Source organism: Misgurnus anguillicaudatus, chromosome 10, assembly GCF_027580225.2.
Source record: "Misgurnus anguillicaudatus chromosome 10, ASM2758022v2, whole genome shotgun sequence".
NCBI lineage: Eukaryota > Metazoa > Chordata > Actinopteri > Cypriniformes > Cobitidae > Misgurnus > Misgurnus anguillicaudatus.
In genome coordinates this window covers 14,061,998-14,074,574 of record NC_073346.2, presented here as the reverse complement: position 1 = coordinate 14,074,574, position 12,577 = coordinate 14,061,998, and the positions used below count along the sequence as shown (strand labels likewise).

The window sequence follows — 12,577 nt, the reverse complement described above, 5'->3', positions numbered from 1 at the left end:
AAAGCATTTGTCCATATCTGAGCTGTAAGTGACCTTTGACTTCCATAGTAGGAGTAAAAAAATATGATGGAATTTAATGGGTACCATCAACTGTGTGCTTACCATCATTTATCAAAACATTTTCTTAGTCATTTATCACAATAGTTCCAAAATATTTTTTTCCTACTATGGAAGTCAACGGTCACTTACTGCTGTGTGATTACCATCATTTCTCAAAATATCTTCTTTTGTGTTGATCAGAAAAAAGAAATTCATACAGATTTAGAACAACATTAGGCCGAGTAAATGATGACAGAATTTTCATTTTAAAGTGAACTATCCCTTTAATAATGATTTATTAGAAAGGGAACTAGGATAATGATATTTGTTTTCAACACTGAACTGTGTCAACAGCAACTCGTGTTTTTCTTGGTAGCTGAGACAAAAACAAAATCCTGTTTCAACATATTGATGAGGCTGAAAACACATAAACAAAGCTAAGTTTGGTTTCTGTAAAGTGAGACCCGTAAATTTCAGAGATAGCCTAATCTAAGGTTTCACAACTCAAAAGTGTGTGTAACAAAATCATGCTTGTGTCATTATACTATCCCCTACTGACCATACTTTGCTATTACAACTACTTATTTCCACAGCAAACATGCATTCTCAACAGGAAAGGGATGTACAAAGCATCCTGTTTATACACACATATTAGTTTTATATATTTCTGCTTACATCTTCATTAACAAAGAGAAGATGTTTTCTCCTGTACATGTCTACTGACCTGAGTAAGCGAGGTTTTCCACAACTCCATCTCTTTCTCTTGGACCCTCTCTCTGCGACTCAGGGCTTTATCATAGCCAGTAAAGCCAAGGCCCTCAAATTCAGCTTTCAGCGTCACACTCCTGATTCTGGTACAAGAAAAATGCAACATGATGTCACGGAAAGTCGTGTTATAGTCACAAAAAATTTGATGAATTTATTTGTGTCCATGGCACTTGGGGTTGGATTTGGGTTAGGGTCTACTTTTATGTATTGGTTTATTCATGTTTTTCTTCCGCTTTTACGAAAAAGAAAGTTGTGTAACGGACATGAAAAACTATTTAAATTCATGCAAATGACATGAAAAAGACATTCGTGCTAAGGGCACGAAAAAGCTGGATTTCGTGCCATGAACACAAATAAATTAATCACATTTTTCGTGACTATAATATAACTTTCCGTGAGATCAGTCTGAGGAAACCGGTTTTAGTGCATGGCACTGCTCAGTTTGATGATCTGTCATATAAAGTGTTTTCTATACAGTGGGGTCCAAAATCTGAGATGATTAGTATTTATCAATTAATTGGCAAGAAAAAATACGTTATTATAAATTTCATGGTTTTCTGAATAAATTTGTTATAAAATGTGATCTGATCTTCATCTAAGTCAAGGGTATTGACAAGTATAATGTATGTAAAAATAAACAATTCTGATCTTTCATGACTTTATTGAGAGCAACCAAAAAACCTCATTGTACTTGGGGAAAAAGTATGTGAACCCTTGAGTTAATGACCTGAAAAAGCTAATTCGAGGCAGGTTTTACCACACCTGGAGTCTGGTTAAGATAATACGTAATAATACGTAATAATAAGTAAATTTTAATCTTTTACTACACTGTAAAACTTCCTTGATGCTCTTAAATGTTTAAGTTAAAACAACTTTAAGTCATTTTTACTTATTGGAATAGTTAAAAGTTGTTATAAATTAACAACTTAAGCCAATTCAACTTTATTATTTCTTATTTTTACTACCCCCTCACTATTCAAAAAGGTTGAAATGACTTGTTTAAAGGGGCCATGTCATAACATTCTGACTTTTTCCATGTTTAAGTGCTATTATTGGGTCCCCAGTGAAAAATGTGAAAAAGAACAACCCGGTAACTTAGTTTTGGTAAACCATTCTCTGCAAGCATGTAAAAAAATAGGTCATTGGCTCCCCTTTTGATATCAGAAGGGGATCTTATTATAATAATACCACCCCTTAATCTACACTATCAACCACGGCACTGCCGTTTAGTGCACAGATCAGCTTGTTTGCATTTAAAAGAACACCCAAAAATGGCACATTTTTGCTCACACCTACAAAGTTGCAATTTTTAACATGCTAAAATAAATAATCTATTTAATATTTTGAGCTCAAACTTCACATATGTACTCTGGGGACACCAAAGATTTATTTGACATCTTAAAAATTATTGTGAAATGTCCCCTTTAAGTCAAGTTGTTTAAATTATTTTTTTCAGTGTATGGTCTCTTTTTTGCACCCACTGTATATTTGTACTATTTGTGATGTACATTTCAATTGTGTATTAGGTTAATCCCAGTACCATTCATTAAATATGACAGGTTATGTGCATAGCAGTGTATATTGCACTGTAATGTCAATACCATTCAGTATATGGAAAGTCAATAACCATAGGTGGATAGCAAACATTGCAAAGCTTTAAGCACACCTGTCCAACTCAGCAACTCTGTTATTAATCTCTTCATCTTTCTGTTAGAAAAAACAAAACAAAATACAAGTTATTTACAACAGCAAACACATATTAATATCAATGAAAATAAATACAATTTCTTTGGCCGTTTCTCAATCCGAGGGCTGCAGCAAGCCTGGTTTATTTCGGTTAACTGAGCTTTACATTTGCAAGTCATATGCGTATTACAACAATTTATGATGAACTAAGAATAGCAGTCGACTTTATAATTGTTAATAATTTGAAATAAGACAGTCTTAATGACGTATGCAGCCTACAAATGCGACCTCCGGATGCTGCAGCCTTCGGATTAATAAACGGCCGTACATTTTAATACAGGTGATTGTATGTGCATATAAATGTGTATATGACAAATAAAAGTTTTGAATCTCTACCCTTATTCTGTCCCTTTCTCTCTGCACATGTTTGCTGTTTGAACGTGGCAGGTCCCGACAAAACATTGCGCTTCAAATACAGGTAAACTATTTAAAGTTACGCAAATGTTGCTGTGACAACACAGGCAAACCGGTTCAGGTGTTGTGTCGAACTCAGTTCCCCCTATGTTTCCCTTTAGTGTAGTGCTTTTATAGCGTTTTCATCACGTTACATTTAGAAAGATTAAAGATTTGAATTGGTTATACTAAAAAGGCATAATATCATGTATTTTATAATACAATTTATTAAATATTTCATACATTTGACAGTTTTCTATTAGGGTATTTCTTTTAAAATATAGCCTGTCTTTTTCTTTATTTCCCCTTTACTGGTTGTTTTAAAAATGTAATGTTTGCATACATAATTAAATAAATATTATACATATAATATGATTCATACTGTAAAAATAATTGACTTACCATTAAGAACAATACAGATACATTACAGAAATGCACACATATACATCTCAGTAGCCATTAAAACTTTAAATATATAAATAATAAAACCTATAACGTGGTAAAAACGCCACAAAAACACTACACCGAAGGGAAAAATAGGGGGAACATAGGGGGAACAGACTTCGACACAACACCGGTAACCCCTAAATCCACCAATCAGGAGCGCGTACTACTATCACGTGATTAAAATGACACGCGTTTTCACTCCGCATGCATGATCTGACCAATCAGTGATGACTTTCGTCGAAGCCATACAGAGTACGCCAGTTTAGCTAGTACGGAATGTTCACCTTCAGTTTAGTATTGTATATTACTATCATGTAATAACCGTTTCTTATAATTAATACATAACGTTGGTGATCGTATGTAGATACGTTTTCAGTTTTATACGTTTAATGGGACTGAAAAGTATCGTACAATGCCGCTTATCAGACAGCATGTGGGTTTATCTAGCCGGTAAAATGTCAGTTGACCGTGTCTTAAATTAAGTAGTATTTATATATAGTAGTTATATATCGCGAATACTAGTTTACACGTTTATCGTGCTTTCTAGAAGAACATTACACATCTGTGGCTTTTCGATACGGTCGTCGTCATGTTAGGACACATAGCAAGAAGACTTGGTCACCTCCACGGCCATCAAATGTATAATGGATTGAAAGGACTCAATCATAACCAGCTTCTTTCTAGAGAGACCCACAGGCACCTGCAGTCCTCATTCCAAACCACCTCTCCTATCTCGGTATGGGTTTCGGTATTGAATACGAATATGTATTGGTAAAGGAATGTATTGAAACTGGGTGTATAAAAAATATTAAAAACTGCATTGTTCCTCTTTGTCCAGATGATGTCGCTGTGGCCGTTCTCAGCAACGTCCCGTGACTACAGTCAGCCAAACTCATCGTGGAGTCCAGAGATGCGGAGAATTTATGACCATTATAATTCACTATGTGAGGAAGAGACTGGAAATGGCGATAAAAACAGAGGAACTTGGTGGAAGTTACCGAGCTACAACCGCTCTATTAAACATGCCACAGGTTAGAGATTTGTGACGTCTGCTTCACACCACTGTTATAAGTGAATTGTTTTGGTAGTCAGTAACTTACTCTTTCCATGTTTTGAAATAGAATGTGATATTAGACCTGTTTGTTCAAAGATCAGGTGCTAACAAAGATCTTGGCTATAACAAGATTAAGCACTGCTATTACTTCACCTGTATCCCAATTTGCCCTGTGTTCTATGCCATAAAAGTGTGTACTGTATTTGTTACAGAGAAGTATGGATATTTGAGTACTAACAGAGATGGGACATACTAAATCTAATTTTGACTACTGTTTAGTAATGATAATATTCAAATTGAGTCACAGGGTATGGATAGGGGCCAATGCAGCCATAGACATTATATACGTAGACGCCTCAGACTGATGCTGCCTATTGAAGCTGACGTATTAGTGCGGACACCATCTTGGATAGGTCCCCAATGCGCTTTCTGCATTTATTTCCACTGAGGAACGTGTATCCCCAACTACAATAATCATAACTCCCCAAATTTTTACCGGATTCTCACACGGTTTGGTTATACGTAAGTAGTGATAGGACAATATATTGCAGAGGCCGTAGATCGTAGATATTTGTATATGTGGATAAATCTTTTCAGTCGGCCAGTAAATTTCTCTATTACTTAAATGTGTTGTTTGTAATAAAAATACACTCAATGCCACTCAATGTAAAGCCAAAGTCTGACAGACAGTAAAGTGACCAATCATTATTCACTTTTTAACATGACGTTATGTTTTGCTACACACAACACCACACGAGTTTAACACACTTACTCAAACAGTACCATGAGATGTCAGATCCGCATTTATTACGTCTTGTAAATATGTTTTATAAATGTAATGGATAATAAAAGTTTTTTTTTTTTTTGTTTCACCAATTTTCTGTTTGTCTCTTATTTGCTGTAATAACATTTGTGTTACATCGGCCATACAGCTTTCTTAGTATCGGCATCTGCCATAAAACACCCTTAATAGTCGACCACTACATGTAAGTTACGTTAGTTACGATGACATAATATTATAAATAGTAAAATAACCCAAAAAAATTATCTGGTATCAATACTGCGTCAGTTATTGCATAACCACCATAAACTGCACAAAGTACGGGCATAGTTGCTTTGACTATGGTTCTAGCGTAGAGTAAGGAGACCCAACCAATATGGCGGCGACGCTGGATTATGTTCCAGCACGTCATGAGGCGTCTACGTATATAATGTCTATGAATGCAACGCTCAATATGGGTGCTTTGGCGGTTGAAGTCCTGCCTTGGACTATATATATGTATTAGGGTCGGGCATAGATTAATCTAGATTCATCTCATACAAAATAAAGTAATTTTTTGCATATGTACATTTAAACATACACACATACATACACACACACACACACACACACACATACATACATATATATATATATATATATACATTTAAGAAATGTTTTATTTAAATATAATTTTTTATTTATATATAATTTAGAATATATAATATATATATATATATATATATATATATATATATATATATATATATATATATATATATATATATATATATATATACACACATGTAATTTTTTCTTAAATACTTATATGAATGTGTGTGTGTATTTATATATACATAATAATTACACACAGCACAAACTCATATGTTATGCAAAAAATAACTTTTATTTTTATGAGATTAATCTATGCCCAGCTCTAAAATGTATATGTATATGTATGTATGTATGTATGTATGTATGTATATATGTATACATACATAAATATGTGTGCGTGTGTATATACATATACATACATTTTTTTCATTTGTTGTACATAGTACAAGTGTAAAACTAAATGTTAAAGGTAGGGCTGTCACAAATGATTAAATAATCGTCTCATTGCGATTGTTTGACCTCATTGGATGGTTTCAGGTCACCGCAATGATTGCACATCTCTTAAAAATACCACAAGGGGGAGCTGCAGCGCTTGTATAAACAACATTGTAAAGCCATAACCATTCAATACAGTGGAAAAAAAAACATTTGAAGAAATGCTGCAAAACTTTGATAAGCAGTATGAACTGCCAGGTAAAACATACATTTCCAAAACAGCAATTCCAAATTTAGGGCGGTTAAAGATGCTATACTTAAGAATCTGTAAGGAATTTATTTTTTTGCAACCACTACAGACATGTGGTCCAATACCAATATGACCTCACCTCAGTAGAATTATGTGTGAAAATTATTTCATGAACAAAAAGAATTTATGAGAAGTAAATGTCAAAGCAATAAAACAGACAACTAATCGTCATAATAATCACAATTTATTAACAATTTACCGGCAGCCAAATTACACAATCGTGACAGTGTTTTTTTAAATGTCAAATAATTCTTTGGTGTCCCCAAAGTACATATGTGAAGTTTTGGCTCAAAATACCCCACAGATGTAGGTGTGAGCAAACATGTGCTGTTTTTGTGTGTGTCCTTTAAAATGCAAATGTGCTGATCTCTGCACTAAATGGCAGTGCTGTGGTTGGATAGTGCAGATTAAGGGGCTGTATTATCCCCTTCTGAGCCAATTTTCAATGACCTATTTACCAAAACTAAGTTACTGTGTAAATCTTTTTTTTTTAATTTTCTAGGTTGATAGAAGCACTACAGACCCAATTATAGCATATAAACATGGAAAACGTCAAATTTTCATGATATGGCCCCTTTAAAATCCCTTTGTTTCTGTTTGGTAGGCGGTGCACACCTCAGCAAACTGGTCCAGGCCAAAGCTCGACTTTTCACGAGAAGTTTTAAAGAGCACGGTGCAGGATTTGAATACGTGAAGTTTCTTAATAAGGAGGAGAAGACCTGTGTCTGTGTGTTTCAGGCAGGACATTTACTGGAGGGGGCACCTGGGTGAGCAAACACTGTTTTATGTTAATGTCTGTAATTTAATCAATGCCACATTGGATTCTAGCTCCCATGCTTTTTCTTTGAAATTTTTTTTACTGTGTGGCAGTTATGTACACGGAGGAGCAATAGCCACTATGATTGACACAGTGATGGGTACACTTGCTGGCTACCTGTCAGGACCTGTCATGACGGCCTACCTAAATACGGACTATCGCAGGTAACCTAATGTTTCACTAATAAATGTTACCAGTCTTGCTGTTTACAGTAGTTTTAAATATTGGTTATTCCTGTCAAACCCTGTTTCCCTATATAGTCCAATTTCTCTGGGCAGCGTGGTTTTAATCCAGAGTGCTCTGGATAGAATAGAGGGCAGAAAAACTTTTCTAACTTGCAAAGTGACCAGCAGCGATGGATCCAAACTTCACACTGAAGCCACAGGTACATAACACACAAACACAAACTGCGTCCGAATTCACTCCCTGTCTCCTATTTAGTGCACTATATAGGGTGTTTGACATTTTGTGCAGTTTTCAGAGTTCTGATGATGCGTCCAAAATCATGATATGTACTGAATTAGATGAAGTACCCACTGCTTTAAAACAGTATGTCCTATATCAGTGCTTTTCAACATGGTACCCGCAGGCACCAGCTTGCCCGCACAAAGCACATTCTATTAATAGCCTCAATTTTAATATTCATTACATATTAGCTTGGCTTCTTTTATGTATGCTAACATTTTAAACAATGATAAAACATGTCAACAATGAGAGAAAACATTTCTTGGACCTAAATCAAATATCTGATATTATAACTTTTTTTATTTGTCTGTTCCTCAGCTTGCACGGCCCATATTTTGCAATTCTCTGTATTATAGATATTTATACATGCACGCATGCAGGTTTTGAGGAAATGCATTGCAAACGTAACTCTTTGTAGAACACTTATCTTATAAATTTGATCTGTCGTCTTTTTTCTAACACTCGCTTTTTCCCTGTTTCTCTCCTTGCAGCTCTGTTTGTGTCGATAAATGTGGGTCATTTATTTGGAGCACGAAGCTAAAAGCAGCCCTGAATGCACCACAGGGTTGTGTGCGTAGCTGTATACGCACGCGCAGGTGTGTGCAGTGACCATCTGATTTAGCTGATAACTTATCTCCGCTCTGTGAATGAGGTCTCCAGAAATGCAGACATCTAACAGATAAACAGAGCACCTGCTCATCTATTCACTATAACTGGCTGCCTCATTTTAGATGATTAAATTATATTAATCCTGTACTTTTTTTTTATATTACAAAAATATATAGTTTTTAATGACCATGATGTATTGAACAATGTTTTTTGTAGTATTAACTCATTACGTTAAAATACCTCAGTTATATTGCAAATTGTGTGCTTTTAAATTACTTTATTGTTGTGATATGGATGTGACATAGTACTAAGATATTTATAACTTCCTGAATTCTTTTACATAAAAGCATCACATTTATTGTGTGGTTGTGATTTTTCTACTGTCAGTATTTTAAATACATTCATTATAAAACTTTATTAATGTGGAAAGCAACTATGGCTCACACATTATGTTACATTATGGGCATAATGGTTTCATATGTCTCTAATGTCTTTTCATCTCTGTGCTGGTGTAAATAGACCAACCTTGTTTATCTGTTTTTATGGTATCACTTGGGCTGTAAATAAAGTGCCATGATGGTTACTTTTAACCTTCTGTCAAAACGTATGGCAATTGGTCATGCTATATCTCATTGTATTTAATATTAGGAGAATTTTACCATACAAACCATACATTTTTGTCATTGGCAATTACGTTGTATATCCAGGTGAGGTCGCTGTGGCCTTCAGTCAACCCTATGGATGTTGAAGTTGAAGCCCAGAGATCAGCTGAGTTTATACGACTATTATAATTATATACTTACTTTACATACATAGTCACCGCATTGAACGCTTTGGTCCGTTTTTGTGACGTGTCAACGTCGCCGCCATATTGAACAGGGCAATGCTATAAAAGAAGTGAACGAGAGCTGCGGTTTCCAGGTTAATAAACCCAATAACTTAAACTTTTCTCACCCTATTTCAATGCTTTATGATATAGGTAGAGTAAAAATATTGTCTTCAGTTACTTATAATGTCAGTAGTTAGATTTGTATAATTGTGAACGCCCTTCAAGTGTATATTTGACTAATTCATGGTTACTTATTGTCGTTACTGTCACATTATATTAAATTATGTAATAATATGTCAGCAACAACGTACGAGTATGTTATATCATGAAATCACAGCTTAACGGCGTCTGCAACCCCTTAGTGATTATTTCCCAATAAAGCACTAGCCTGAGTTCCTTACTGCTTTTATAAAATAGTTACCACACATTGAAAATAGTAAAGCAAAAATATCAATCAGTGCAACTTTACTAAAGTAACATTACTCATAGCCTTGCTTCCGCTGGAAAAAATAGTCCCTGACCGAGTGTGAACAGCAACAGTTTCATTTACGTTGCTACGGGTGATTGCGCAATGATACACACAATCATTGGTTGCAGCGGTTTTATTTACGTAAAAACAGCTAACCGTTTTATAACGCATATTATTACATTATAAATATAATTTATGGAATATATCTAGCTACCAGTCTCTTATAAGCCTACCACAGGTAAATTATTGTTTTATCTTTGTCAGGGCTTGGACATTTAAAGGGTCATACAGTCACTATGAAAGTCACAAATGTCAAATTTTCTGTCTTGTAGGTAGGGGACTTATACCTCAGAAAGCTGATTCAAACTCGTCTTTTTTAGATGGATTAAAAGCATACCTTTGGATTGCAAATAAGACGAAAAGCAGTGTTTGAAGCAGAACATTTACTGGAGGGGTCACCGAGGTGAACAAGTGCTTTACTCAAGTAAGTATATTAGAATAAAATGATTAAAGTTAGCCAAATGTTTGAAATATTGACATGGAGTGTTATGTTCTTTGCCTTGAGTCAAGCATCTAAAATTATGAATGTCACAGTTTCAAGACACATTGAACACTACATGTCTTTGGTTAATGATGGGGGAGTCCCATTAGAACAGGAAGTGATGTCAGACTATTTTTCTGTGTAACAGTTGGGTACATTGTGCTGCCATCAGTCACTGCGTGACAGGACATATTACAACAGTACCACAGGTGTTTTTTTATAAACACCTTAAAACACCTCTCCAGCATAGACACCTCAGAGATTGTCTGTGACCCCCCCCCCACCAATACTGTTCAGCTAATCTAATTAGGATCAAAGTGAAGGCAGATAAACCTTCTCCACTAGTTAAATTACTTGTAGTCCACTGTAATAGGACTCATACCAAGCTTAATAAATTCATTAGACCCCTACGCAGTGTAATATGTGTGCCTTAGCTGCCCTAAACTAACTGTATTGGTGATTGCCAAAATCATTTTGTGTTTGTTTCTATAATGGTTAATCCAGCAGTATGTGTAAGCTCTTAAGTCGCAGAAGTACTTTTAATGCTAAAGTATAATTATAAAAAGTGCTTTACTTTATTCTGCCTTTTTTAACAGTAAAAATGAAAAAATGATGGATAACAACAACAGAGTGCCACAGGGATGATGTATTTTTGTAGGCCAAACCCGGAAGTTAGCGGGGCACTGGTTCTCTTGCCAAAAAAAACATAGAATTTTGGATTATTGCAGAAAAAGTTATCTCTGTGTTTAACAAAATGTTATGACAATTAACACAGACAAGGCTTAGCTAAAGGCAGGACTAAGCCTTAGTTAAATTAAGATGTTTAAGCATCTTTTAGAAACATGCCTAAGAAAAAGACGCTACTAGTGTGTGTATCTTGAGACAAATCAATGGCACTGCCATATTTTAAGATTTGTACATGCAAGTTATTTTCAGTTGAGACGGCTTAAAGGAATATTAAATTTTCTTAAAAGAAAAATCCAGATAATTTACTCATTTTATTGGACTTTAATAGACACCAACAATTAATACTTAACTCAACACTTGACAGTTTTTTTCAGTGGAGTTTCAAAGGACTATAAACAATCCCAAACGAGGCATAAGGGTCTTATCTAGCAAAACGATTGTCATTTTTGACAATAAAAATAACAAATATACACTTTTAAAGCACAACTTCTCGTCTACGACTCTGCTCGCTTCCTGTAATCACGTCACTTCTAGAGCAAGCTCCTGATTGGTTAACGCGGCACATTTTTATGCTGAAGGTCAAATTTTTTAACTCGCGCGCAACTCGCGGCAATGCTTAATTTGCGCCATTCTCGCGAACCAGATGCACGAATGAGGCGGAATCGTGTCTACCGCGCCTCATTCGTGCCTCGAGACCTACAGACGTGCGTCAACGCGTCTTTACATTGACTTAACATTGAAATCACTCGCGCTTGACGCCTCTACTGCGGCTGGTCTGAACGCATTAGGATGAATTAAGAAGCCACCAAGCACTTCCATGTTTTCCTTTAAGGACTGTTACATGAGTAATTACACGAGTAAGTATGGTGGCACAAAACCAAACAGCGATTTTTTTAATGATAAAAATTAGATAAAAATGAGAACTATATTGTATGGTAGAGGAGCACTTAGTTTGCAGCACTTCGACCTCGGGCGCAGTAATATTGATGGATGTTTGAGCGAGAGGGGGAGTAGTCAGCAGTGTTGCCAAGTCTGCTTATTATAAGCGCCTTTGGGCTTGTGTTTCTGTAAAGTCGCTAACAAATGTTGGTAGTCACGTTTTTTGGGCTTGTTTCTAAAGTGTAGTTGCTTATTTGGGTTTGATCCCAGCTTCATAATAAGTTGTCAATCAGATATTTTCTATGTAATTTAAACGTAGGAGTTTGTCTAGCCTGTTCTCTCTGTCCCTCCCCTTTCCCCATACACACAGAAGACAGCAGAGTTTTTTCCCACCCACATCCTGCTTCTTATTGGCTCTGACCCTAATGGCAATGAGTACTAGCCCAGTGTTTCCCAATCCTGGTCCTCGAGGCCCCCCTGCCAGAAAGTTTAAGATGTCTCCTTATTTAAAACACCTGATTCAACTTATCAGCCTACTTCAAAAATGGTAAACATGTCTCCCTAACGAGCTAATGATTAAATCAGGTGTGTTAAATAAGGAGACATCTAAAACTTTCTGGCAGGGGGGCCTCGAGGACCAGGATTGGGAACCACTGTACTAGCCAATCAGAGGCAGAGCAGGACAATCTGTTTTTTTCTGGTTAGGAAATTGTA

At 35.7% G+C, this 12,577-nt stretch overlaps 1 protein-coding gene across 1 annotated transcript; it reads left to right on the top strand.

The window, feature by feature from the left end:
• The first annotated feature begins 3,618 nt into the window (after positions 1–3,618).
• On the top strand, positions 3,619–8,816 carry them4 (thioesterase superfamily member 4). Its single transcript, XM_055210342.2, has 6 exons — positions 3,619–4,129; positions 4,232–4,424; positions 7,172–7,334; positions 7,438–7,548; positions 7,645–7,769; positions 8,341–8,816. The coding sequence occupies exons 1-6, from the start codon at positions 3,983–3,985 to the stop codon at positions 8,388–8,390; spliced, it is 789 nt and encodes a 262-aa protein (XP_055066317.2). The 5' UTR covers positions 3,619–3,982; the 3' UTR covers positions 8,391–8,816.
• The last annotated feature ends 3,761 nt before the right edge of the window (positions 8,817–12,577 follow it).